The following is a 24,119-nucleotide window of genomic DNA, read 5'->3' as shown; positions in this document are numbered from 1 at the left end:
GACCCCTCTTCTGCCAGGGTGACGCTGAGTGCGAGTCCCACCTCGGGGAGCCTCGTGGTCAGTTCGGTCAATGGCACTTTGCACTCGTTCAACATCCTCGACGGCATTGTGGACTTCTTCCAAACGTACATGCTCTTGATCATTGTGGTGGGCTCCCTGCTCCTCATCTTCCTTTCCATTGTGTGTGCAGCTGTCATCACACAGCAGAAACACAAGGCCTCTGCCTATTACCCGTCGTCTTTTCCCAAAAAGAAGTACGTGGACCAGAACGACAAGGCCGGGGGCGCCAAGGCCTTCAGCGAAGTCCCTGAGAAGACCTCTGATGACGACCGAGAGGAGCCGGTGGATTCCACCAAACAGTTGCAGGCCGACATCTTGGCTGCTGCCCAGAACCTCAAGTCTCCGACCAAGGTCGTCCTGGCGAATGGGAGAAGTGCCCCCGTGGAAGACTCACCGGTTGAAGGAAAAGAGGAAGGGGCCCAAAAAACAGAAGGAGTGGAGGATGGCAGCTCCAAAGAAGAAGATGAAGAAGAAGAAGAAAAACCACCAGCTGAGGCTGATCTGCCTCCAGAGACATCAGCTCCAAACAATTTGGAAGATGCTGAGGCCAAAGAAGAGGTCCCATCTGGGGTGGAGACCCATCCATCTCCTCCTGAGGAGTCCAAGGAACCCCCACCCACCGAGAATTCTGCCCTGCCCGTCTCAGAAGGTGAGGAGGAGAAGGAGAAGGAGGCGCTCAGCATCCCACTGACTCTTGACCCCACAGAAGAGTCCCAAAACTGAAGGAGGTCTGTTCCCATCAGTGGGGGGGACAGTTTATAATATGAAATCTACAGGGATCTGTTTATCAAATAGAAGGGAGCAGATCTTTACATTACCTGTAAAGAAGACAAGTTAGCCACCTCCCATGCTAGGAAACACCCCAAAGTTCTACATTGTTGTGGTTTTGCTTTAATGGACCTTCTTCAATTATGCAGACTTGCCCAACTTGGCGCCCTCCAGGTGTGGGAAACCCAGACTCCCATCATTCCCTGCCAACATGGCCAGGGAGGTGATGAGAATTGTTTAACACATCTTGAGGGGGGGGGGAAGCTGAGTGACCATAATGTCATGATGTAGCCATTCAACCAGATATCACTGAGCAAGTAAGATAGAACTTATCTTGAAGACCTGTTGAAGATGCATATTCTTCAACGTGGTTCCCGGACTATTCTGGAGGAACCATCCTAATATAGACCTCAAGGACTTTCCCACTTTCAGGGAGAACATATCTGCACCGACATACATAATTTTTGAGGTGGGCTCTTTGGGTCAACATTTATTTATATCAATCCTCAATTTTGCAGCAAGGTTATGTGCAGAGCTAATTGGTTCCCCTTCCTATCAACCGCGAAGTCCTCCAGATCTTTTTTCTCCACTGCTGACGAGATTCTCTTTGGGCCAAACTTGAAGTTATTTCACACTAATATTTCTTTTAAAGCAAATCTTGGCTCAACTCTGTTTAGTTGTCCCTTATATCAATGATTAATTCATTTACTTTCCTTAGTGTCAGCTTTGAAAGTTGAACTAACAACCACATGTTTTCAAAATGGCCAGTCTGACTTGAGATTTTTAAGTACAGTTTCCGTCTGAGCAATGGCAAACAATATGCAATGGATCCCACCACTCAACCCAAGATTTCCCCCCTCCCCACGTTTGGTTTCTGAGAATGCTTAACTCCAAGTTCTCCAGACACTTTAGGAGATCAACACAACCAACCTTGAGAAGAATCTGATGACATTTTCTGATAATTATTCCTCTTAAAGATCTACAAACACTCAGACTTCTGTGTGTGGAGAAGATACTGAGGACTTTCACGAGTGAATGAAGCCCAACAGAGCTGGGTTTTTTATCTACGTTCAATCCCAAAGTTCTTCACTTGTCAAAATGGTTGTTAACCTTCGGAGGAGGGAGGGCTCATATTTTTGAGCATTCAAACATATTGAAAATGTTTTTGGGCTTTTTAAAATTCAATTATTTTTTGGGGGGGGGGGAGACTTTTGATCATTTTTTTAAAAAAATGTTTTTATATTTGACTGAGGACATTGGACTTCAGATTTCCAGGTGCTAATCTCTTTCTAGGTCAACTAGAAAAACATTTTGGTAAGCCTTAAAGCTGAGACGAGTAAGATTGACCTGGTTTGTGACAAGCCTTGAAGAAGCTGGGTGTCAGAACTATTTGCAACAAAAATTCCTCCTTGTTTTTTCCAAGCCTCTTTGCAAAGCTGATATTTATGACTTTTCCTCCCACTGGGCTTCTCCCAGGGTGATCCTTGTAATCCTAGTAATAACATCTATAAATTTAGCAGACTGAGATTTATTGTAGTATTGAGGACTTATCTGGGATAGACTCGGACCCTCTCTGGTGGATTCTCTGCAGACCTACACTTCAAGGCCATTTTTGAATGAGCGACTCTAACGGGGCTGAAAATGACAATATCTGGGAGTTTTGCAACAAGCTAAACCCCAGCATGAAGAGGGTTTTGTGAAACTCTCAGCATCTTTTTCTAGGGCTTCCTAAACCTTAAAACGCGAGGAAGGGCACCGTGTTGATAAAAACACAACATTACAGCCTTTCTCCACTTTCCAGATGTTTTAGACCACTTTTTCAACCCAGCCCATGGGTGGCTAAAGTCCAGGCGTGGCAGAAGCTATATGTCCAAACACCTAGAACTGTGGTTTCTTAAGCTTTAAGATGTGTGAACTCCAACTCCCAGAATTCCCCAGCCAGCACAACTAATTGGTTAATATGGCCAATGATTTCAAAAAATGGCCCAAATTCAATAAAATGCCATAGCTGTAATGTTTCTTTCCCTTGTCTGACCCCTCATAAGCCTACAATAACCCCACATGTATTCTTCCTCCATTATAGATGTATGTTCCATTAAAAAGAAATAATAAAGCAGGCTTCTGTGTATGTGTGGATGAGGACTGGGTGGTTTTCCTGCACTGAATTCCCCAGACAGCCTATGAAGTATCTGAAATAGCAAAAGACTTGTTGGCATACAAGTGGGAGAGGGTCTCTCCCCCCCCCACAAAAAGAGAGATTTCTTGCTTAATACGCAGCTCATAAACTCTCTTGTTTTTCTTGGAAATGGTTCCTCCAGTCTCAGATTACGCCCAAACCACCCTTCAAAATCTGAATTACGGGATTTGCGCCGTGCTCTTCGACTCACTGAATTATTTGGAGAAGGGGCCAGCTAAACTCTGTTGTCCTACCTCGCCATGCTGGTTTTTGCTTTAAGCTTTCTTGGGATGCTGGTCATTGTCCTTGGGCGTTTCCTAAACAGTCCCAAGAGGTTCTCCAGCCCTCCTTTGGGTGGGCTGTCTTTTGATGGAAGGGGGGGGGAGCAAACGCTGTCGTGAAACAACTTTCTCTCCTGGGATTAAAAGAGGAAATAGCCGGCATTCTTGGGCCAGAAGGAGAACATCAGAGAGGCCTCCAGATGGAGATTTCCTCCCTGCCTTTCATCGGGCGTGCCAGATTCTGCCTGCTTTGAAGGCTGAAAGAAGCTCAGCAAAGGACAGAATTGGGGTGGAGGAAAACAGGCCTTGAGGATGGTGTTTGTGTGGTCCAGGCCCCTGCTGGACAAGGGTGGCCCTCGGCAAGTTGCCAAAGGTTTGGGGCCCTGTCCTTCGGGATTGTCCCAAAGGTGCTTTTCAAAAGGCACCTGGTTCTAGGTTGCTTCTCTCCTTGTTCGGATGTGGGCATCCTCAGCCTAGCTGAAAGTTGACCCAGCCTCCCTTTCCTCCGAACAGGTGGCCAGGTGGGTGAGCTGAGGGAAGCTGCAACCTTCTTCCCACCCTTGGCTTGTAATGGGCAACCCGGACCCCCCTTTGGGCCCTTTTCATCAGCAAGAGGATGGGGTGCGTCTCTTCCCTCTCTGCATGCGCTCAACTCCCAGCACAGCCCTGCTTTAAAAACCCCAATTCCTGATCTGCTTGCACAGCCTTCCTCCACTTTAGGTCAAGGTCCCCCTTCAGAGAAAGCCTTAATTTGCCATTTGCCTAATTTCTCAGAAACAGAAGCAACAACCCGGTGGCAAGGCGGCTGTTCGACAAGGCAGAGCTTGTGAAAAAAAAAAGTGAAAATGCTGATCTTGAATTCGGGAGAAACCTCAAGAGGGACTAAAAAAAGGCTGCTTGGAGCGCTAAAGATTGGGCTGCCTCCTGGAACAAAGGGAGGCTGTAATTTAGCTGTTGCTGCGGGTTGTCTGTGACCAACATGGGCCAGATTTAGAGAAATCTGTCCAATATTTATGACAGGCAGAGAGTTGGAGAGAACATCTACTCCTTTCATTTCTTCTTCCCACTTCAAGGGGAGCTTCAGCCGAAGCCTCTCTGCCTCCCCTCCCTGCCAGCCTGACTTGAGGTGGCCCCTTATCCAAAGCTCCCCCCCTTCCAGGGTTGTTGAAAGCAGGAATGCCTCTGGCTCCTTCCTGGCTCTCTGCTGCAAGGTCTGCCATTTAAATTTTGTTTAAATCTTGCATTTTGTCACCCCAGCTGGCACGACACACCCTCAGAACGAATTGTATTAGAGGGCTCAGGGCAGCAGGGATGTCTTTGTGGTGCCTAAAGGAAGATTTAAAAGAGAAAAAGCAATACCGTCGCTATCTAAGCTATTTCTCGGAGAGCTTTTAAAATGGGGACTAGAAAATCATCTGCTATGGAAAACTTTTGATTCTAAAACACTGGTGAAAACGGGCAGACTAAAATGGGTCGATTCGGCCCTTTTGACCAAATCTCCTGTTCAGCAGAAGGCACTCTTCAGATCCAAAACATCTCAGGATGGTTTATTTTTAAGCATCTCCTCCTTTTTGCCTTTGAATGAGGAGGCCTATTGTTGACCGGGATGGCTTCCGAGTGGATTATCCAGTTGCTGGGATCAACGGCAAGCAGACGATGCTTCGGCAGCTGAGCACTGTTTTGGCTGGAAACCTGAGCTGCCAATAAATTATCCCAAACACAGGGTGGCAGCTGGCACTTGACCGGGGTGAAAAACCTTTCCCTGTCGCCCACTGTCTGCCGGCCTGCTCTTCTCCCGGCCTCTGAAGAATGCAGAGGCAGATTTTGCTGCCTGGGTAGCCGTTGCAGAAGTGAATGGCCACGTTGGGGGCCATCCCCATCTGATCAGCCAGCCTGGACATGTCAATTGATCCCTAATTCAAAAACAGTCCCCTCTGGCGCCTTCAATAGAGCCCATTCCGATGAGGCAGACTTTTTTAAAAAAAAAATCACCAAGAGCAGCAGCTGCCTGTGTACATTCTGCTGCTCTCTCGGGCCGGTTCTCCAGACTGTCCAGAGCTACCAGATTTGGGGAATGAAAAGATCACAAGCTTATAGATACCGCCAGGCAACAGGGGGGAAAGCGCCAGACTTCCAATGTCATTAGGACGGATACAAAAATATAAAGTGGTCTCCAGGCCTGGTATAGTATTTCTCAAGCTTGGCAGCGTGAAGATGTATGGACTTCAACTCCCAGAATTCCCCAGGCAACAAGCAACTCTTTGCCGGCAGATGGGTAGTTTGGCCTTGTGTTTTAAGTTACCAGGCTAGAAGCCAGGAGATGTGAATTCTAGTCCTGCTTAAGCACGAAAGCTGGCTGGGTGATTTTGGGTCAGTCCCTCTTGTCTCAGCCCAGCCAACCTCCCAGGGCTGTTGTGATAGGGAAACGAGGAGGAGGGAGGAGTATTAGGTATGTTCTCCGCCTTGAGTTATTTATAAAAGTAGTAGAGGTGGGATATAAATAAACACAAATTAAAAGAACTCATTGTTCTTTAGAACAAACATATATTATCTCTGCATGTATAGCATAGGCCGAACAGCAAACAAATCTGAAATCTGTGCATTAACAATCAGGTGAAATAATATATATATATATACACCTTTCTTTAGAATTCCAAGCTAGAAAATAACAAAACAGAGACAGCTTTACTGTACTTATCAGGTTTTTCCCTCGCGTTAGGGGAACGTGAGGCCAGCAGCATAAAATTACGCTGCTGTTACCTCCAAATCAAGGACCAGAAATGTAGCTGTAAGCTCAAAGAGCTTCCGTACTGCTCTAAATCTACCCCTGGAGGGAGAGAACCTTCGGATGTCATACGTCACTGCTTGTTCCTGTGGACTCAAGGATCATACTTGAAACAGCCCTGGGAATTTTCTTTGTAACTAAGAGACAGCTTTAATACCCCTTCAGGGGCCATCCTAAGGCTACAAATCAAATCTCAGAGGAAGATTATTCACACAAAGGAAAAGAAGCCAAGAGCAAAAAGCTGCGGCATCCTGTTGGCTGTAGTACAGTCTTAACATTGTGCGTACGAGTTGTGCGTCTTTCCAAAATGCAGCAGGTGTTGATGGGTCAGCGCCTAGATGTCGTGCTGAGGCTACAAGTGGAAGGAAGGGAAGCTGGCTTCCAGGTCTCGCGGTGCAAAGGAGCCCTACATACTGGCTGCATTCTTCTCGGGTCCAGAGGTGTTTGACCCCTGCTTCAGCTTGTAATCCGCCAAGGCAGCCTTGATGGCGTCTTCTGCAAGCACTGGGGAGAAGGAGAGAGAGAAGCTGCCAAAGCCTGCAAACACATAATGCTGCTGCTTCCAGCAGGGGGAAACAAAGATCTCCAGGAACGCAATCGACAGGCACAGTGAAAATCCTACTCACTCGAGCAGTGCAGTTTTACTGGCGGCAGGCAGAGCTCTTTCGCAATATCCGTGTTTTTTATCTTCAAGGCTTCATCAACCTGAAATTGACCCAAATTGATAGTTTAGCAAGGCCTGGGTTGCTCTTGGTAACTCTTTCCCAAGGATCTCACCGATAAGGAGGTTCTCACAATATTTTACACGAGACTCTGCCCCACCAAGGCTGAAGGCTCACACATGCCCTCAAAGATGATGGGAGACGGGACGTAACTCCAATTAAATAGGGCCAAGGATTTGACATGGGCAGGACGTACCGTCTTCCCTTTCACCCACTCAGTCGCCAGAGAACTTGAAGCGATTGCTGACCCGCAGCCAAACGTCTTAAACCTGGCGTCAACGATTTTCCCGTTTTCGTCCACCTCGACCTGAGGGTAGTTAAAAGACACCAGTTGCCCGTCCAGACAAAGCTAACAGAAAGGGATGGGACAGGCCGGGAAGGTTGAGCTTCCCGGGAAAAGCAGGGCCTTTTGCTTACTTGCAATTTCATGACATCCCCACAGGCTGGAGCCCCCACAAGGCCAGTCCCCACGTTCTTTGCCTTCTTGTCCAGGGAACCGACATTCCTGGGGTTCTCGTAGTGATCCACGACCTGAAAGAGAAAATTCGGGGCAAAACCAAGAAGACGATCCTTGAGCAGCTGAGAGAGAATTCTCCTAACAGAGAAGAGAGGCAGAGAAGCCTCCCCAAATAAGAGAGAGAAGCCTCTCCTCTCTACCGCCTCCCAGCTTGTTTGGAGGCTGCAAAACGTGACCTTTGAGCACCCTAAAACTTCGCCCCTAAATCGCTACGAGAGGAGGCCAAGGACAGTGACTGCAGGGCATCGGGGCTCTTGGGCTCACCCCTTTCCGCCCAGCTCCCCGCTATCAGGCCCAGCCAATGCCGAGGCGCTTCGATTTCGCCAAACGGGCTTTGCTGCTTTCCAGGAAGAGGCGGCACAAGAGGGAAAAGGGCCCAGGAGGGAGGAGGAAAACGCACAGCCCCGGGCGCTCCCTCCCTTCCTCCCGCCTCCCTTGAGGGGATCCCTCCGTCTCCCTCACGCCCCATAAGCCCCAGCCTGGGATCCTCGCTCCCTTCCCACCACCCCCGGGCCTGACGCGTGTCCGCTTTGCCGGGACCCGCGTTCTGCAGCCCGTCCTTTGACAGCTCGGCGCTCTCGAGGGGCGGGGCTGCGACTCCCGTTATCGGGACTGATGGAGTTGTAGTCCGTCGGGGGCGCCGGACCGTCTCCCGCCTCCCCTCTCCGGCCTGGCCCACCTTCTCGTGGTAGCCCGCGGCCGGCGGAGGTCGGGCCAGGCCGGGCCTGAGGAGCACCGCGGCCCGCACGCCGCTCGCCCGCAGCGCCGCCATCTTGTCTGTTTTGCAGGCGCTGCGTTGCTGCCGCTCTCTATTGACGCTCCGTCAATAGAGGGCGGGCGACGCGCCCGTGACGCCATCACGTCGCGCCAGGGCGAAAGCGCCGAGCCGCCAAGCCACGCCCCCTTCGCCTTCGAGGAGGGAGGTTAAGCCGCTCGCGGGCTGCCAGGTATTTCTCGCGCTCTCTTCAGCCTGGCCGCGGGACGAAGCCGCCTCGCCCCCAAATAAGGCAACCCGGGTGTTACCGATTTATATAGCTTTTATTTCATTTTTAATTCGGTCCCGTTCCCCATTTCCCCCTCCTGGCGCATGAGCAAGTCCAAGCCCCTGCACGAAGGGGGGGGGCGCTGATCATCTCTGAGGCCCCTTGCCGGCGCCTGCCCCTCACAATTGCCTGTCTGAAGCGGGACCCACAACTCCTCCTCCCTCCTCGTCGCTCTTCCCCACCTATTTGGCCCGGAGTCTAAAATCCCACTGGGGGCTCAAAACCGCCCGTTGAAAGATTTACGAGCCCGGCTCTCCCCTCGCGGGGTCTTCTCCATTCAGGCAGCGGTTCGGACAGCCCGAGAGCTTGGCGCGCGAACGTGCCGACGCAGGGGGCGTCGCGGCGCAGCCAGGGCGGCCTCTGGGCGCGATGTCGGACTGGGAGGAGGACTGCGAGGCGGCGGCCACCGCGCGGATGGAGAGCCCGAACGACGCCGAGGACCCGCTCTCCGACTTTGAGCTGGACCTGGACTCGGACTCCATCAACCTCGAGGACGATCGCGATTACTATGAGTATTATAACCTGAAGGAGGACTTGCCCTTCAGCGGCTGGGGCACCTGCGAGGTTGGGATCGACGTCGCTCGCCTGGAGTTGAAGGTGAGGGGCCAGGGGGCGGGGCTTCGGGCAGACAGGCCACGCCCACCCCTCCTTTTCTTCCGGCCCCCGGGGCTCGGGGTGAACGGAAGGGGCCCCTTAAGGAGCTCGGGAGGGGAGGGGGTGGGGTGGGGTGGGGGTCGAATTAAGGCGGCGTGGCTGCCTCGGGGGGGGGATTGCACGCGCGGGGGGGGCGAGCAGGGACCCTCCCGCGTCTCTAGTACGGGTAGTCCTCGACGTACGACCGCAACCGAGCCCGGCATTTCCGTTGCTAAGCGAGACGGTTGTTCAGGTGCGTTTTGCCACCGTTTTTCGCCACCTTTTGTGCCACGGAAGTTAAGCGAATCCCTGCAGAGCGGTTAAGTTAGTGACACGGTTGTTAAGCGAATCCAGCTTCCCCATTGACTTTGCTGGTGAGAAGGTCGCAAGGGCGGAATCACGTGACCCCCCCACCCTGACACACACACACACACACACACACACACACTGTGACTGTCATAAATACGAGTCAGTTGCCAAGCGGTTGAATTTTGACCATGCGGCTGTGGGGGAGGCTGCAACGGTCGTTAAGTGTGAAAAGCCGTTGCAGCTTTGCACGGCCACTAAAACGAATGATGGTCAGTAGAGGACTCCCTGCAGATTGCCCTGATGATGGCAGAGCAACAATCGGGACGCCGGTCTCCTCCCAGGATTTCCAGGGCAGCCCACGACAGAGGTGGCTCCCATCATCAAAGAGAATCGCTTCCTGGGGGATTTTCTGCTTGTGGGCAGTCTTGCCCCTCCCCCCTCCCCTTTGGGAAGGTGTATTCCCCAGAACAGGGACTCATGCAGAGAATTTAACATGAAGGTGAATCTGCTCTTTCATCTTATTACCCTCTGAGGAGGCCCTCCCTGCATGAGCACGTTCTGCCCGGGGGAGCTGGGCGTGCGTACATTGCTAGCCGTGATATTCTGCATTAGCTGGTGTGAGTTTTGGATCTATACCATTTTATCTTGCAGATTCAATTTCCAGCGTGTCAAGATTCCACTGAGCCTTAAATTAGCTAGGCAGCCTAAAAAGGATTTCTTTCCATCTTGGTTCCACTGTAAACAGTCCACAAACTGCCCATGTTTCTTGGTCTAAGGGATTTCTAGTGCAATCTGCAGCTCCCGATCTGGTGCTTTGTTGCCTTGACTCTTGAGATGTTCCCAAGCAGCGGCCTATTATGCCTGACCCAGGATAATTAATGTCCTGCATAGGAGGCCCCTTCTGATCTTGGTTCCTGTTTATTCCATAAGTAAAATCCGCCAAAATCCCTGGATGGCATTTGTTAGGAGCTTTTAGCTAGGTTTCTGTAGGGCCACATAAATAAAATTACTGTTTTGACAATGGTTTTTAGCTGGACACCAATCCCTATGATTATGATGTTCACCTGGAACTGATAAAACTGCTGCGTGGGGAACAATATATCTCCAGGCTCCAGTTAGCCCGCAAGCGCATGAGTCAGCGTTTTCCTCTCACTGAAGGTAGGCAAAATCTTTTAGTCTTGTTTTGTTCTATTTTGTAAAACATAAATGGAAATTGGACACTGAGTGATCACAGAAAGATTTCCTCCATAAATGAAATTGTTAGAGTTGTATGTAAAGTTTGCATGTAGAGTGAAGACTTTTTAACTTGCATTTTCAACTGGAGCACTTAGTAAGAGTAAAAAGTTGGATGGTTGTGTTTCCCTACCTCCCTTGATGTGCCAGAGTTTTAAAAAATACTGTCCTGTTTATCTTAGTGACCCTGTCACCAGTAAAAATAACCAGACTTTGCATTCCTACCTCCAAAGACTCCCAGAATACTTCATTTTGGGGCAATGTGCGATCCTACTGACGTATTAGGGGTTGGGGTATATACACTACATTTATCTAAATTTTGTATTGTACAGGCTCAGTCTAAACTGACTGTGGTGTAGAATTGCTTGAAAACCTTAGCAGAAAGGCAGCTGGCTTGTTCATTTTGTGTTGCATTCACACCAAGTCCAGTTTTGACAGCATCAGAGAATATATTCCTAGGTGAAAATGGACAGTGGTTTATACTGCTGTGACTCCTGTTAAATGCGCAAGAGCTGCTGTTTTTTAAACAAAGAAAGATGGTTCCTGTGCCTGGGCTTCTGCTCGTTCCCCAGATCAGGGAGGGAGGGAAGAAATTTGGCAATTTAAAGGGGGGAGCAATATTCAACATTTGGCTCAGTCGCCAAAGCCGCAGAAAGTAGAAGCTTTCTGGCAAACATTTTGTGCGGGTTTTAAATGAAAGCTGAAGTTTCTTAATTATGTTGCATGTTTTATCTTCTGTTCTCTGGGTTGTATTAAAAATGGCAGCTCTGCTGTAATTTTAGTTAAAATTACTGGTGATTTACTTGTGGCACCACTAAATTGCCGCCAGATGTTTGACGCCATCATGATGGAAACCAAGCAAAAGTCCAGAGCATTTACTTTAGATAATTATTTAGATTAAATTTGTTTCAGAGAAGATTTTGGTTTCTTGAGATGTAAGTGGAACGTAGCTGTGTGAACATCTGTTCAGACGTAAACCTGTTGAATTTAGTAGAACCTAATTATAGACAAATACTTATTTGGACCTGCCTTAGTGATATGTTATTTAGCAATATCTTTTTCCAGATTAAACTGGGTTAGCGTTCTAACCCTCTTTGGATATGGCTTCTCCCATTTTACCAGGGCTGTGGCTAGAGTGGCTGAAGGATGAGATATCATACGCTAAAGACGACGCTAAGAAGGAGAAGGTTTATGAACTTTTTGAGATAGCTGTGAAAGACTACATCTGTAAGTTTAGTTTTAAATGGATGTTCTTTTCAGGCACAAACTGCCAGGGAATAACAAACCGAGATTAACAACACCAAAACAGACAGATTCAAGACAACAGGTTCTGCAAAGAACTTACCCTGTTGGAGGAAATGAAACATTCAGAGCTAACTTTAGTAGCTTCTTGCCCCAAAAGCAGGCAAAAGTGATTGTCCACCATCTTGGGGATGTTTTCTAGGTCCTGAAATCTGGCTGGAGTACGCCCAGTTCTCCATTGGGGGCATGGGCCGGGAAGGAGGGATAGAGAGGGTTCGCTCAATCATGGAACGGGCGCTCACTGCTGTCGGCCTCCATGTGACCAAAGGAGCTGCTATTTGGGAGGCCTATCGGGAGTTTGAAAATGCCTTGCTGGCGACCATGAAGGTAAGCCCCGGCGTGCTCCGCTCCGCTGCCTGGTCAGGAGATGATTCCCCAAAGGGTGGGCGTGTTTTGTAGGAAGTCAAGACCAGCGATGGCAATGGCGTTTTGGCCTTTAGGCTTTTATACCATCCCATAGTGCCCTATAGGGCTGGGAGACTTTTCTTTCCATGCATGTGCATCCTTTAGCTGCTGTTGGGACTCCGGTCCTCTTCTGCTGCTTAGGACAAACGCTGATGCCTGTGCTTTGTTCCTCCTCTGGCAGCTACCCCCGGACTGCGTCCCAACCCCTGAGCAGCAGCAGGCCACCAAAGCGCAACTCGAGAGGATCCATGCGCTCTATCGTCGGGAGCTGGCAGTTCCCCTCATAGGTAAGGGTCACCTGCAGGCTTTGTGGCTTGCCTCTCCATCCAAGGCCTGCCCCGAAATGCTTCGGCTTCTTGTTCCTCGGTTCCAGCAGGAATCGGTGGCTGACTTTTGCACGGGACACCAAAAGCCAAAGCAGCCGCAGGGTGGCTGAAGGCGAGGGAAGGGATTCGGAGTCTCTGCTCCGCTTCCTGGCTGAAATGGGCTCGTCTCTCTTTCTGGAGATATGGAATCGGCATTTTTGGAATACGAAAACTGGACCGAGGAGCCGATCCCGGGGCCAGTGCTACAAAACTACATCAAGGCTGTGCGGCAGTTGCAGAAGTACAAGCCCTACGAAGAGGCCCTGGTAAGTGGCTTCCCTCACAGTCCATAGGCCGGCGGTGGCTTCCTTCCCCTGGCCAAGGTTGCAGGTCTCCTAACAAAATGGCTTCTAAGTCTGTGTCAAATTCGTTGTATCTAAATGGTATTCTTTTTCAGAACTTTCTGGGATTGTCTTCCCTCCCCCCCCCTTTTTGGGGAGTTTTATGCTGAGCAATTGAATGTAACCTTTTTTTTTTTTTTTTTGTTCCTAATGGTTTCTTTTTCCTGTTCTACTTTCCTGAAAGAGCTTTCTTCCTTTCTTGTTCTTCCAGCTGATAGCTGAAACCCCAAAGCTGGCCGAATATCAAGCTTACATTGACTTTGAAGTGAAGATTGGGGATCCAGCTCGCATTCAGCTGATCTATGAGCGTGCCTTGGTTGAGAACTGCCTGGTGTCAGATCTCTGGGTTCCTTACGTTCAGTACTTGGTAAGTGCCTCCATCAGCAAGCGCTCTCCAGTCTCATGTCCTTCTGAGAAGGAGCTTCAGTTGTTCAGGTTAACCAGAGTAATTCTTGTTAAAAGAATTTCAGACCCTCAGGAAATTCAGGTCTGTGGGGGTACATGGAGTAATAGATCTGCAGAAATGCTTTATCGCCGATTATTTGATATTGCTAGCTTTGTAGAGGGATAACTGTCCGCTCAGTGTAGTCTCTGGCCTTTTCTCTGGCTTCTGAGATTTTAATCCTTTCTCTGTGAAGTGCTGGGCACTTCACAGAGTGCCCAGCACTCTGTGAAGTGCTGGTCTCTCTGAGCAGAAATTCTCCCACTGGAGTGCTGCTGCGGCCCCCAACACCCCCTTCTGGGTTACATAGAACCACAGTAGCTTAAGCGGCTTTCAACCAAGATCGCCTGCTTCCTTTTGTAGGACAGGAAGCTGAAGGTGAAGGAGGTGGTGCTTTCCGCTTGCAAGCGAGCGGTCAGGAATTGCCCGTGGACTGTCAAGCTGTGGAGCCAGTATCTGCTGGCCATGGAGAGGCATGAGGTTGAGCACCAGGAGATCTCAGGTAGGACCAAGAGATCTGCTAGGACTGAGAGAGGCTTCTCTTTTCCGAGGCCAACGGGGGCTTCGCAGCCTCGGAAGTCACACAATGCTCCAGTCCTGTTTGTGTGATTTTCTTCAAGCTGTAGGCTTTCTCAGGAGACGCTGGCTGGTTTTACTTATTTATTTATTAACCTGGAGCAACTCCGCCTGCTCTCCACGTCCTGTGCTGGGAAGGGAGACGGTGCTGGCTGTTTCCCTCTTTCTTTGAGGGCTCCTCCTGGCTCAGGCTGGGTAGTCAAGACTGGAGCAAGGGAAGAACGTGGGCTGCTGAAGTTCTGTTTGCCCTTATTTTATTTTTTTGTCTCCCCCTCTGTTAGAAACCTTCGAAGAGGCTTTGAAAGCTGGCTTCATTCAGGCCACAGATTACTTGGAAATTTGGCAGGCGTACCTGGATTACCTTCGGAGAAGAGTAGACTTTGCCCGAGGTGACTACTGGTTGAGGAAGGTGCTAACCACAAGCCCTCTGACCCAGCCCCTAGTTTTGGCTTCATTCTTCCAAATCCCAGCAAGTAGTCATTTTTGTCCCAGGGCAACACGGCACACCTTGCTTCTAGAAAGCTAGTACCCCAGGGTGGCTTCTGAATGGCCGTGCTATCTCCTTGCTGTTTTTCAGCCTCAAGTCAGGAGCTGGAAGAGCTTCGGTCAGCGTTTGCCCGTGCCATCAAATATTTAAAGGAAGATGTTGAACGGCGTAGGTTGCCTTTTATTTTATTTTATTTTATTTTTTAAAAAGCAATGTTTTTCTGCCACACGTATTAGTGTTTACAAGCAGAAATAATTGTGGCTTAATTCTGTGTTCCTGCAGAGTTCGCTGAGAAGGGAGACCCTTCCTGTATTCTTTTGCAGGCCTGGGCCAGGATCGAGGTGACCTTAACTTATGCTGTTGTTATCTTTTATTTTCTCATCTCGGGTGGGGGGGGAGCACCCATGGATACGTTCAGATTATATTAATAGCTCCCCCCCCCTCTCTCTAGGCTTGCTACTGCAACAACATGGAAAAAGCACGAGAACTCTGGGACATTATCATGGTCAGCGGGAACTCGAAATATGGCAACATGTGGTTGGAGTATTACAACCTGGAGCGGTAAGAGGGAGTCGCCTCCCGTGGTTGGTCTGCCTTCCTTTCAGCCCATATGACCAGCTCTTTGCACTGGCTGCGCTCCACGGCTTGCGAGTGGTCGGGAGGGGGTGCGTGGAGACCCCGTCCTGTTTGTGTCGGGGGCACCGTTTAAGTCTTCTGGGTTGAAAGGGTGAGCCAGTGACATCACCGTTGCCCCGGGGGGGGGGCTCCTTTCATGTCCCCATTAGGCAGCCCAGAAAGAATTCCTTGTTCACTCCCAAACTATGAATGCAAAGTAGCCACGTTTTGCTTGCTGGCCCCAGCTGGGAGGAAAAAGCGCCTTCCTGAGGTGTTGTTGGGGTCCTGCACTCCTGCTGTTTTCCCACCCCAGCTTTCCTTCCTACAGGAGTCCAAAGTCTGGCTCAGTTGTGTCTCTTTGGCTGCATCTCCCTCTCTCCCCCCCCCTCTCTCTCCTCCCTGGCTGCAGGGCACATGGGGATCCCTTTTACTGCAGGAAAGCTTTGTACCGGGCCGTGCAGTGCACACAGGACTACCCAGAGCATGTATGTGAGGTGCTGCTCACGCTGGAGAGAATTGAAGGTGAGCAGCTCCCACCTCCTGCTAGGGCTGACATTGGGGAGCTCATCGTCCTGTGCAGATTCATCCTTTGGAAGCCTGTGTTCCTCACTCTTCCCCCCCCCCCAGCTTCTCTTCAGGTTCTCAGAATGCCTTGATGCAAAGAGAAAGTCGCTCCTTTTAGAATTTCCCCTCCCACAAGTGGGCTGAGGTGGGTGCTCCACACACACAAGCATCCCCAGCTCACAGCGAAGAGTCCTTCTGAAGCCAGAAGCTGGTGGGTCACTGTTTTGCCCTAAGCAAACTCTGGAGCGCCAGGCTTAATCTATCCAGGTTGGGCAGAGTCCTGAGATTATCCCAAGAGTGACTTAGTTCAAGGCACCCTCCCCCCCCCAACTCCCCCTCCCCCATTCATTCAGCAGGACTGGTTGAGCCTTGATGGAACTTCAGAGGACGGACAAGGGACTCAGCCTCCTTTCCTGTCCTCTCACAGGCACTTTAGAAGACTGGGATCTGGCGGTTCAGAAGACAGAAAAACGGCTGGCTCTACTTAACGAGCAGAGGGCAAAGGTGAAGATTTTTTTAAAAAACAAACTCTCCTCTTGCAAGTAAAGGTGGGCTGGGGTCTCTGTGTGAGTGTCTGACCTGCTTTCTGGAGGTCTCCTGGGGTTACGAGCAGAAAGATGGGCCTAAGTCTTCACGGTGATGGATGGGCTTTGCTGCTGCAGAGTGGAGGGCGCCGTGGATGAGAACGGCGGCTTTTAGCCTCCTTTGGAGGGATTCAGGGGGGTTTTCCACCCTAATTCTCTTCCCCTTTTGGAAGAGAGGCGCGGTCCAAAGACCTCCCGTATTCCCTTCCCGCGTTACTCCGAAGCGATGCCTCTGAGTTGGGCACCCCTGTTGCCAGGCTCAGCAGTTGCAGCCCAGAAGGGCTGTGAACGTCTTGTGGGGAGAGAAAAGCCCAGACTGGAGCTTCTGCTCATGAGGCTGCTGGTCCTTCTAGGCGGCAGGAAAGGAGGCCGCCCTGGCCAAGCAGGAGGAAGATAAAAAAGTGGAGCAGCGCAAGCAAACTCGGGGGAAGAAAAAAGCCGTCAAGCAGTCCAAGAAGCCCAAAGCCGGAGTCAAGCGGAAGGCAGACAACGATGGCCAATGGGAAGAGGAGGAAGGTAGCGGCAGCATCACTTTGGCCACGCTCTGCTTCTGGGTTTTGGTGCTTGGGATTCTTCGGGGTGACCAGGAAGCTGGAATTAGGGGGAGGGGAGAATCCTGATTTGGTTTGACCTGGCCTTTTAGCAAAAGATACTGAGAGTCCCATAAGCCATCGTGTCATAAGGGATCACGTTCCTGTTATCTTCCTTCTGAAGTGGTACCTATTTATCTACTCGCCTTTGCATGTTTTCGTACTGCTAGGTGGGCAGGAGCTGGGGCAGATAACGGGGGCTCACCCTGTTGCACGGCACTCAGGTCTGGAACCCGGGCTGTCAGCTTTCCAGCTGGCAAGCTCAGCGCCTTTAACCCCTAACACGCACGCACGCACGCACGCATGTCCTTAGCAACCTCTGAATCCCTTCATGTTCCCTGAGCAGCCGAACTAGCTATCAAGAGGCCGAAGGGCGGCAGCGGGGATGTGCCTGTGGAAGTGGAAGACAAAGCGATGGCGCTCCTTGCAGAGACCTTGGACTTCCAGCCAGAGGAAGAAGGGGCAGCAGCAGCTTCCAAGTGGAAAGACACCCCCAAAATGTTCCACGACAGCAAGAAGGAGGGCTTCACTGTCTTTGTCAGCAACCTCCCCTACAGCATGGCCGAGCCAGAGGCAAAACTCCGAGACCTTTTTGCCAGCTGCGGGGAAGTGGCCGAAGTCCGCCCCATCTTCAGCAACAGAGGGACATTCCGCGGCTACTGTTACGTGGAGTTCAAGGACAAGAAGTCAGCTCTGCAGGCCTTCGGTCTGGACCGCAGAGTGGTGGAAGGCAGGCCGATGTTTGTCTCTCCGTACGTGGACAAAAGCAAGAATCCGGATTTCAAGGTAGCCCTCCTGCCGTCGCTCGAGGGAATCCCGGGGTGGGGGTGGGGGGGCGGGGTCAGCAAGGCTGCTTGTAGGGGAGGGAACGGCTCCTGAGCTGCGCAGAAGCAGGAGAGCCAAAGAGCCACTGCAGGGGCACGCCGGTGGTAAGACTGTCCCCGTGTATAGAGAAGAGATGTGGAATTTCCCTTTAGACCAGGGGGCTCCAAACTTGGCAACTTGAAGACTTGTGGACTTCAGCTCCCAGAAGCTGGCTGGGGAATTCTGCGAGCTGAAGTCCACAAGTCTTCAAGTTGCCAAGTTAGGAGCCCCCAGCTTTAGAAACAAGGCTGGAGATCAGAAGCTTGAGCCTAACATGGGAAGTGTGAAACCTGTTAAAAGAAACACCAAGTTGAATATAGAGCCCATCCCTCAAAACACACAAACCCGTACACACCCTGCGGGCCTGTGCTCCAGCTTCCTTCCTTTGCCCTCCTGCAGGTGTTCAAGTACAGCACCGCTCTTGAGAAGCACAAGCTGTTCATCTCCGGCCTCCCCTTTTCGTGCACGAAAGCGGAGCTGGAAGAGGTCTGCAAAGCTCACGGGAACGTGAAGGATATCCGGCTGGTCACCAACCGATCTGGCAAACCCAAGGTGTGCTTCCGGGGTGCTGCCCTGCCTTGCCCACCCGGCAGGAATTCGGGGAGGGGGATGTTGGCCTTCCTAAGGTCCGGCTGGGGAGTGGTGTTTGGAATAAGGAATCCAGAGCAGGTTTGTTTCACCCCTTAGGGCTTGGCCTACGTGGAGTTTGAGACCGAAACACAGGCCTCCCAGGCGGTTCTGAAGATGGATGGGCTGACCATTATGGACCACATCATTAAAGTTGCCATCAGCAACCCTCCGGCTCGGAGAATTCCCGAGGGGCCGGAAGCTGTGGGGAAACCACCCCAAAGTCCGGATGTTCAGCCGGCTCCGGGCGCGTGAGTGTTTTTGAGCTCAGAACTCCAGAATGGAAAAGGGTTTTTTTTCTTTGAACCTTATTTAAGCAGAGGGTTTTTATTTAACCTAAGCCTTTGGGGTTTCTCATTTCGGAAGTTTTCATGCTGCTGGGAAATCAGTTGGGCTTTATGTATGTTAAGTTTTTAGATTTATTTACAGCATCAGCTAGATGGAACTCACGTGGCACACAGCCATCAACGTGTCTTTGGAAACTGAGAAATTAGCAAGGCCCTGTGTGGAGCACCCTGCAGCCGAAGGAACCCTAAAATTTGGGATTGTGGTCTAGAATTGTTTGGAGAAACTGGAGTTCTGGCTGGCTGCCTGGGTTCCATCACTCAGTAGCGTTGAGGCCTTTATCTTCCGAGCGCCCGAAGGGCCCTAACGGTGCTGCATCGTGGTCTGTTCCTCCCACAGCCGTCGCAAGGGAAGAACCCAACTGTCGATGGTCCCTCGTGCCTTGCAGCGTCCCAGCAACCCAGCAGCCAAGGCGGCGAACGGCACACTGGAGAACCCGCCCGCGACGCCCTCCCCGTCGGTGGGAAAGCCCAAGATGATGTCCAACGCGGACTTTGCCAAGCTGCTGCAGAAAAAGTGAACTGCTGCCCTTGACCAGCAAAGCGGGGGGCTGCCAAGGCCCCCCGGAAGCCATCGGCTGGTCTTTCCCCGAAGTTACACTGCGGCTGATCGTGGCTCCCCTCCGGTTCCAGTTTGGACTTTATGTCCACCGAAAGCCCGAACAGGGAGGGGTCGATTCCCCACCCCCTTGAATTACCAGAGGGCAAAGTTATTGAGTTTGGGGTGCGTGCGAGGAATTTGTTAAAAATGGCTTTAAATGCTCCCTCATATTGGGGGTTTCATGTGACGAGAGCTTACTTCGAAGCTGAACACAGTATGTTTTAATAGTTGGGTTTTTTTCAGCTGTTCTCCAAATGAAGAGTTTAATGTGAATTGAGTCTCGATCTAGTTTATACAAATCCCACCACAGGCGCCGAGCTAAGCTGGGCAGCTTTGTGACGCTGCCTCCGTGCACACAGGAGCCTCGAACCAGCCCGGCTCCTTTTCATGTACAAAATGAGTATAAATAGCAGATGCGAGGAACTTCCACCATAATGGCCTATTTTAGTATTGGGGTAGAAGGACAGGTGTTTCTACTGACCGGTTTGCTCAGAGTGGAGTCTTGTCTTTTTATACACAGACCCAACCTGCACACACCTCTCTTTGCGGATGTGAAAAGCACATGCTGGTCATTTTTGAGCTTTCATTGACCCAGCACTAGAGGGACAGACCCTCTGCGCAGCTTCGGTGTTTCCCTTTGCCAGGTTCCTGTAATGGCCTCTAGCCAGACCCGTTTGGGTCCTTGAGAGGTTTGGCTTGCAACCTTTTTTTTTTTTAAAAAAAAGTTGTATACAATGTGAAATGTGAGCCTGCGGCGTTTCCCCCTTTGGGTTCATTAAAGTTGTTCTTGCAAGTTGAGCAAGTGTTCCTGCTTATTTGACCTGCTGAATCAAGCTGAGGGTGGTGGGCGCTGCTGTTTGCAGAAATGGGGAGAAGATGCCGGAGTATTTTTTTAAAAAAAACTCTGCATTTTGAACCTTTAAACACATTTCTTAGGGGGACCCTGCCTTACCCCGTGGTCTCCGATTTGTTGGGACTTCAAATCCAATAATCCTGTTTTGTAGATAGGCAGGCCCTGGGTGCTGGAAGGGGTTAACTGGGCCGCTAGCTTCCCCCCTTTGCATAGTTCCTCCCTCGGCACCTGGGTTAAGGACTGGTTAAGGAACAATCCACCCAGCCACATCTGGAACATGCAGGCATGTTGAGGGCTGCTGCCAATAAGGAGCAGGATGCAAGGTGGGCATGAAAGAACACCTAATTCCTTGTTCACAAAAGCAACTCACAGCGGTAGTCAATTCTGCTCCCTTACTTGAAAACTAAACAATATCACAAATGAAATTCCAGCACTTCAGGCTGCCCATCTTATTTGAGTGAACTTTTCTGCACGCCTGTAGAATGGCCCTAATTTTGTGTACCTGGGAGTTGTGAGGGAGAAGATGTAGTCCTCTTGTTTTTTTTTTAAAAAAGAGCCAGAGTCGGTAAATCTCTTTATTGTAACCAACCAAATACGCAGAGACTGTTGTGCAAATGCACTTTGTTAGGCGCTGCTCATATTTCACACACTGCATCGTGGTTGTGCCTGCCCGGCTTGCCTTAGAAATAGACCGCGATGGGCAGTCGGCCCCTCCCTCCCGTCTGGACTAAGATTGCATTGCGCCTGTCCCAACGCCTGCGAGTCATGAGCAGGAGAGGGACAGGGACTCATTCAGTGGCACAGATTCCGAGTTTGCAGCTTAACAAAAAGCCCACCCCCATCTCAACCTTTTCTCCTTTGAAATCAGGCAACTTTTGCACGTTCCGAGTGGAACAGAAGTAAAGTGCTAACAGAGAAGGGCTTTCAAGAAGCCCTTTGACTTTGAGTATTTGATGCTTGATAGGCTTTTTGCACAGACAACATCACACCAGAGCCAAACAGCAAAGGTGGGTTACAGGATGGTGAGAGATCTCCAACTTCCAAAGAGTGGACTCTGCTCTGGTATTGTCTATTCACGGTTTTTTGTTTCTTTTTAAAGAGCAGTCCGAAGCCCACGGAGTCCACAGACTTTGCTTTAGGCTCTGGCCTGAACTGAGACCTCTTTCTGGAGTGGTTCTGCTGGGGAAGAGCTAAGGCACAATTCAGTACAAATACACGTCCCTATTAAGGCACTGGCAGGCAGGAAGCTGGTTCGGTTTTAGGTTTGAAACGGCTACAAACATAAAGGAGGGCAGGTGAAATTGCAGCTTTGTGGGATTCACACAAGCTTCCTTTCCTAAATAGGTGGAGTTTGGGCCTCCCCGTGGTTAGCAAACTGAACAATACCAAAACAGCATCAATTCACTAAGCACAGCAATGAACTCCTCAGCCAGGCTTGGCTGGGTAAAGTAACAGCCGCGTTTTCCATATCTGACCATCTTTGGCTGGAAAGCTGACCGTGGGTAGGAATTTTTTCCAGCTAAAGTAGTCCCGTTTGACACTTAACCAGCCCAAGCAGTTCTGAGGCGCTAAGACTGGCCTGTTCCCTTTTGCAATATAATTAGACAAAAGCCTATTGAGGGTAATAAATATGGAGAGGTCACTGCATTAAACAACTTAACTTAGAAGACATAATTAAATAAATGAAATGTTTTACAGAAAGTGCTTTCCCAGCTCTTCTCCCGTAGGGGGCGTCCTTCGCTACCAAGGTTCAGGTCCTAGTTTTGAGCAAGATGGTCTGTTTGCAGTCCGTGCTGCTGCCCTCCTGGGCTTCAGGAAGGCCCACCGAATGCTCCGTGGTAGCGAAGAGCAGCATGTCGAGGGTGGTCTCGGTGCACTTGGCAATCAGGCGGATGAACGGCCGGACATCCCCTTCGTTGGCCACCTCCAAGGCGTGGTAGTACTCGGCCCGCTGCTCCTTCCGGATGGTGATTGGGGGGTAGCCGGCCTGCATGAGAATCAGGTTCATCAGGAGCCGCGATGTCCTCCCGTTGCCATCTACAAACGGGTGGATGTACACCAGTTTGTAGTGGGCCAGAGCGGCAAACTCAACCGGGTGCAGGCTCATGGCATCCTCGGAGTTGATCCACTGCACAAACTCCAGCATCTGCTTCTCCACATCGCGAGGGTGGGGCGGGACATGGTGGCCAACGAAGACATGGGTAGTCCTAAATCGGCCAGCCTCAATGGGGTCCACGTAGCCCAACACCCTCCGGTGGATCTCCAGGAGGTCCGGGAGGGTGACGGAGCCAATCCTAGAGACAAGGGTGGTGTTGACATACTTCATGGCGGCGTGCATGCCGATGACCTCGTTCTGCTCCTCCAGGCTTTTCCCGGGAACGGCGTATCGGGTCTCGATGATGTGCCGGATCTCGGCAAGCGTCAGAGTGTTGCCCTCGATGGCCACCGTGTGGTAGATGTGGTGATAGTAGGACTCCTCCATCACCCTCCGCAGGGCAGAGTTGCCTTTGGGGATGGACAGGACCTTCCGGACTTTGCTGTCGATGATGCTGAAGTACCTCTGGTCGATTTCTTCCACAAGAGGCAGCGTCCGGTCCCGGCTGACCAGAGCCTTCTCGTTGTGTGGGGAGATGGTCAAGGCTTTGGAGTACAGATAGTCGGCCTGGATGATGTCCTTCTCCTCCTCGGAGAAGAGGCCAAACTCGGTCAAGGCATCCACGTAGTCTGGGTCCATCTTGAGGGCGTGCAGGAAGAGCTTTTGAGCTTTTTCACGCTTCCCTTGTCTTTTCATCTCCAACGCCTGATGCAGCGCAGCTTTGGCTTCTAGTCTGACCTCTGAAATGAAACAGCGCATTTTCTTCAGCAATGTGTTTTGCAGGACATCTAGATCAGGGGTGTCCAACCTTGGCAACTTTAAGACTTCAACTCCCAGAATTCCTCAGCCAGCCATGCTGAGACACCCCTGATGTAGAGGTAAACCATTTCTACCCTCCGTTGTTAGACAACTCAGCCTAACCTCATCTTGATGGTGAATTTCATGCTTGTTCAGTTAGCTTTGGTTATTTTGTGCCTTGTATTGAAGCGCATATGGATTCTTTCCAGCAGCTTCTTGGGGCACCTTCACAAAACCCAAAGTTAAGGTAAGTTTGAAATCAACCGACTTAAGAAATTCAGGAACAACTAAAGGAAACGGTACTTCTCAAAATGCAGTCTACACACACAAAAGAAAGGGTGGTGTCTGGTTAGGCTTAACTTCCTCCACTGGGTGCCTCTGCATGTATTTAGGAGGAGCTCCTAACATTCTCAGTCAGAATTGTGGGAACTGAAGTCCCAACACGTCAGCAGAGAGATAACAGGACAGAGAGATTAGTGAGATTGTTTACTTATAATCTGCAAGCATCATCACCAAGGACCCCCTCACTTCAACCCACAATTATTCTCCTTTATTGGTGCCTCTTTGGAGAGCAAATCCGGAGTGCACGCGAGGGTCCAGGGACGCACCTGGGGAGACTTTGGGCTTCAGCACCATCAGCTCCAACCCGCCAGAGGTCACGCTGAGCTCGGTGGTCTGCCCCGTGTAGGTGGCGACGCCCATGTAGCCCAGCCCCAGCTTGCTCCTGAGGAAGGCCCAGCCCTGGAGGGCGGCCTGGCACTGCTCCTCCACCAGCAGCACTGGAAGGAGCACCACCAGGAGAGCCGCCAGTACTGCCGCCAGCACCGCCGCCCAACGGGACCGGAGCCAGAGGGAGACCCATTTCAGCTCCGGCTCCACCACTGTCACCGCGGCTGCCATGGAGACCAGGTTCATCTGCGCGCCAGGAACAGCCAGGGTCGCATCCTCCTCCTTTTGGGGGAGGGGTCTCACCTGGAAAAAGAAGGGGGGATTAGCAGGGCATCCCCAGGTGACTCTCCTCACCTCTTTTGCACAACCCAACAAACCCAGGTCTGGCTGGGGAGCCACCCCTAACTAGGCTCTGGCAGCAGCGCCCCCCTCGCCCATGGGGGGCTGTGAGAACCCCCCCAGCCAGACCC

At 51.0% G+C, this 24,119-nt stretch overlaps 4 protein-coding genes across 4 annotated transcripts in view; 2 read left to right on the top strand and 2 right to left on the bottom strand.

Annotated features, from left to right (window-relative positions):
- TMEM119 (transmembrane protein 119) overlaps positions 1-783 on the top strand; it is a 9,540-nt gene extending 8,757 nt beyond the window's left edge. Inside the window, exon 2 of the mRNA XM_015815781.2 lies at positions 18-783. Coding sequence (XP_015671267.2) covers positions 18-783 — 766 coding nt within the window. The remainder of the gene's footprint in view (positions 1-17) is intronic.
- A 5,026-nt stretch (positions 784-5,809) lies between these two features.
- ISCU (iron-sulfur cluster assembly enzyme) lies at positions 5,810-8,081 on the bottom strand. Its single transcript, XM_015815780.1, has 5 exons — positions 7,989-8,081; positions 7,210-7,323; positions 6,989-7,099; positions 6,697-6,775; positions 5,810-6,574 (listed from the first exon to the last, which is right to left on the bottom strand). The coding sequence occupies exons 1-5, from the start codon at positions 8,079-8,081 to the stop codon at positions 6,477-6,479; spliced, it is 495 nt and encodes a 164-aa protein (XP_015671266.1). The 3' UTR covers positions 5,810-6,476.
- Positions 8,082-8,721: 640 nt separating this feature from the next.
- On the top strand, positions 8,722-19,179 carry SART3 (spliceosome associated factor 3, U4/U6 recycling protein). Its single transcript, XM_029284110.1, has 19 exons — positions 8,722-8,949; positions 10,326-10,452; positions 11,650-11,754; positions 11,972-12,156; positions 12,416-12,521; positions 12,741-12,865; positions 13,152-13,307; positions 13,746-13,884; positions 14,240-14,347; positions 14,536-14,613; positions 14,728-14,786; positions 14,897-15,006; positions 15,470-15,582; positions 16,052-16,128; positions 16,562-16,724; positions 17,145-17,584; positions 18,062-18,214; positions 18,350-18,540; positions 18,974-19,179. The coding sequence occupies exons 1-19, from the start codon at positions 8,722-8,724 to the stop codon at positions 19,152-19,154; spliced, it is 2,844 nt and encodes a 947-aa protein (XP_029139943.1). The 3' UTR covers positions 19,155-19,179.
- A 2,627-nt stretch (positions 19,180-21,806) lies between these two features.
- On the bottom strand, positions 21,807-23,947 carry FICD (FIC domain containing). The gene is made up of 2 exons (XM_015815779.1): positions 23,589-23,947; positions 21,807-22,922 (listed from the first exon to the last, which is right to left on the bottom strand). Exons 1-2 carry the CDS (start codon positions 23,893-23,895, stop codon positions 21,838-21,840), a joined length of 1,392 nt encoding a protein of 463 aa, XP_015671265.1. The 5' UTR covers positions 23,896-23,947; the 3' UTR covers positions 21,807-21,837.
- Between the last annotated feature and the right edge of the window lie 172 nt (positions 23,948-24,119).

This window comes from Protobothrops mucrosquamatus, unplaced genomic scaffold (assembly GCF_001527695.2).
Source record: "Protobothrops mucrosquamatus isolate PMUCROS unplaced genomic scaffold, P.Mucros_1.0 scaffold374, whole genome shotgun sequence".
Lineage (NCBI taxonomy): Eukaryota > Metazoa > Chordata > Lepidosauria > Squamata > Viperidae > Protobothrops > Protobothrops mucrosquamatus.
The sequence above is the reverse complement of the archived record's forward strand: the minus strand, read 5'-3'. Positions and strand labels throughout refer to the sequence as shown.

Coding starts and splice junctions, on each gene's coding strand:
- ISCU (XM_015815780.1), bottom strand. CDS start 8,081: ATGGCGGCGCTGCGGGCGAGCGGCGTGCGGGCCGCGGTGCTCCTCAGG. Junction 7,324..7,988: donor CCGCGGGCTACCACGAGAAG/GTGGGCCAGGCC, acceptor TTTCTCTTTCAG/GTCGTGGATCACTACGAGAA. Junction 6,776..6,988: donor AGTGGGTGAAAGGGAAGACG/GTACGTCCTGCC, acceptor GGTCAATTTCAG/GTTGATGAAGCCTTGAAGAT.
- SART3 (XM_029284110.1), top strand. CDS start 8,722: ATGTCGGACTGGGAGGAGGACTGCGAGGCGGCGGCCACCGCGCGGATG. Junction 13,308..13,745: donor TTCCTTACGTTCAGTACTTG/GTAAGTGCCTCC, acceptor TTCCTTTTGTAG/GACAGGAAGCTGAAGGTGAA. Junction 14,348..14,535: donor AAGAGTAGACTTTGCCCGAG/GTGACTACTGGT, acceptor GCTGTTTTTCAG/CCTCAAGTCAGGAGCTGGAA.
- FICD (XM_015815779.1), bottom strand. CDS start 23,895: ATGAACCTGGTCTCCATGGCAGCCGCGGTGACAGTGGTGGAGCCGGAG. Junction 22,923..23,588: donor GAAGCCCAAAGTCTCCCCAG/GTGCGTCCCTGG, acceptor GTTTCATTTCAG/AGGTCAGACTAGAAGCCAAA.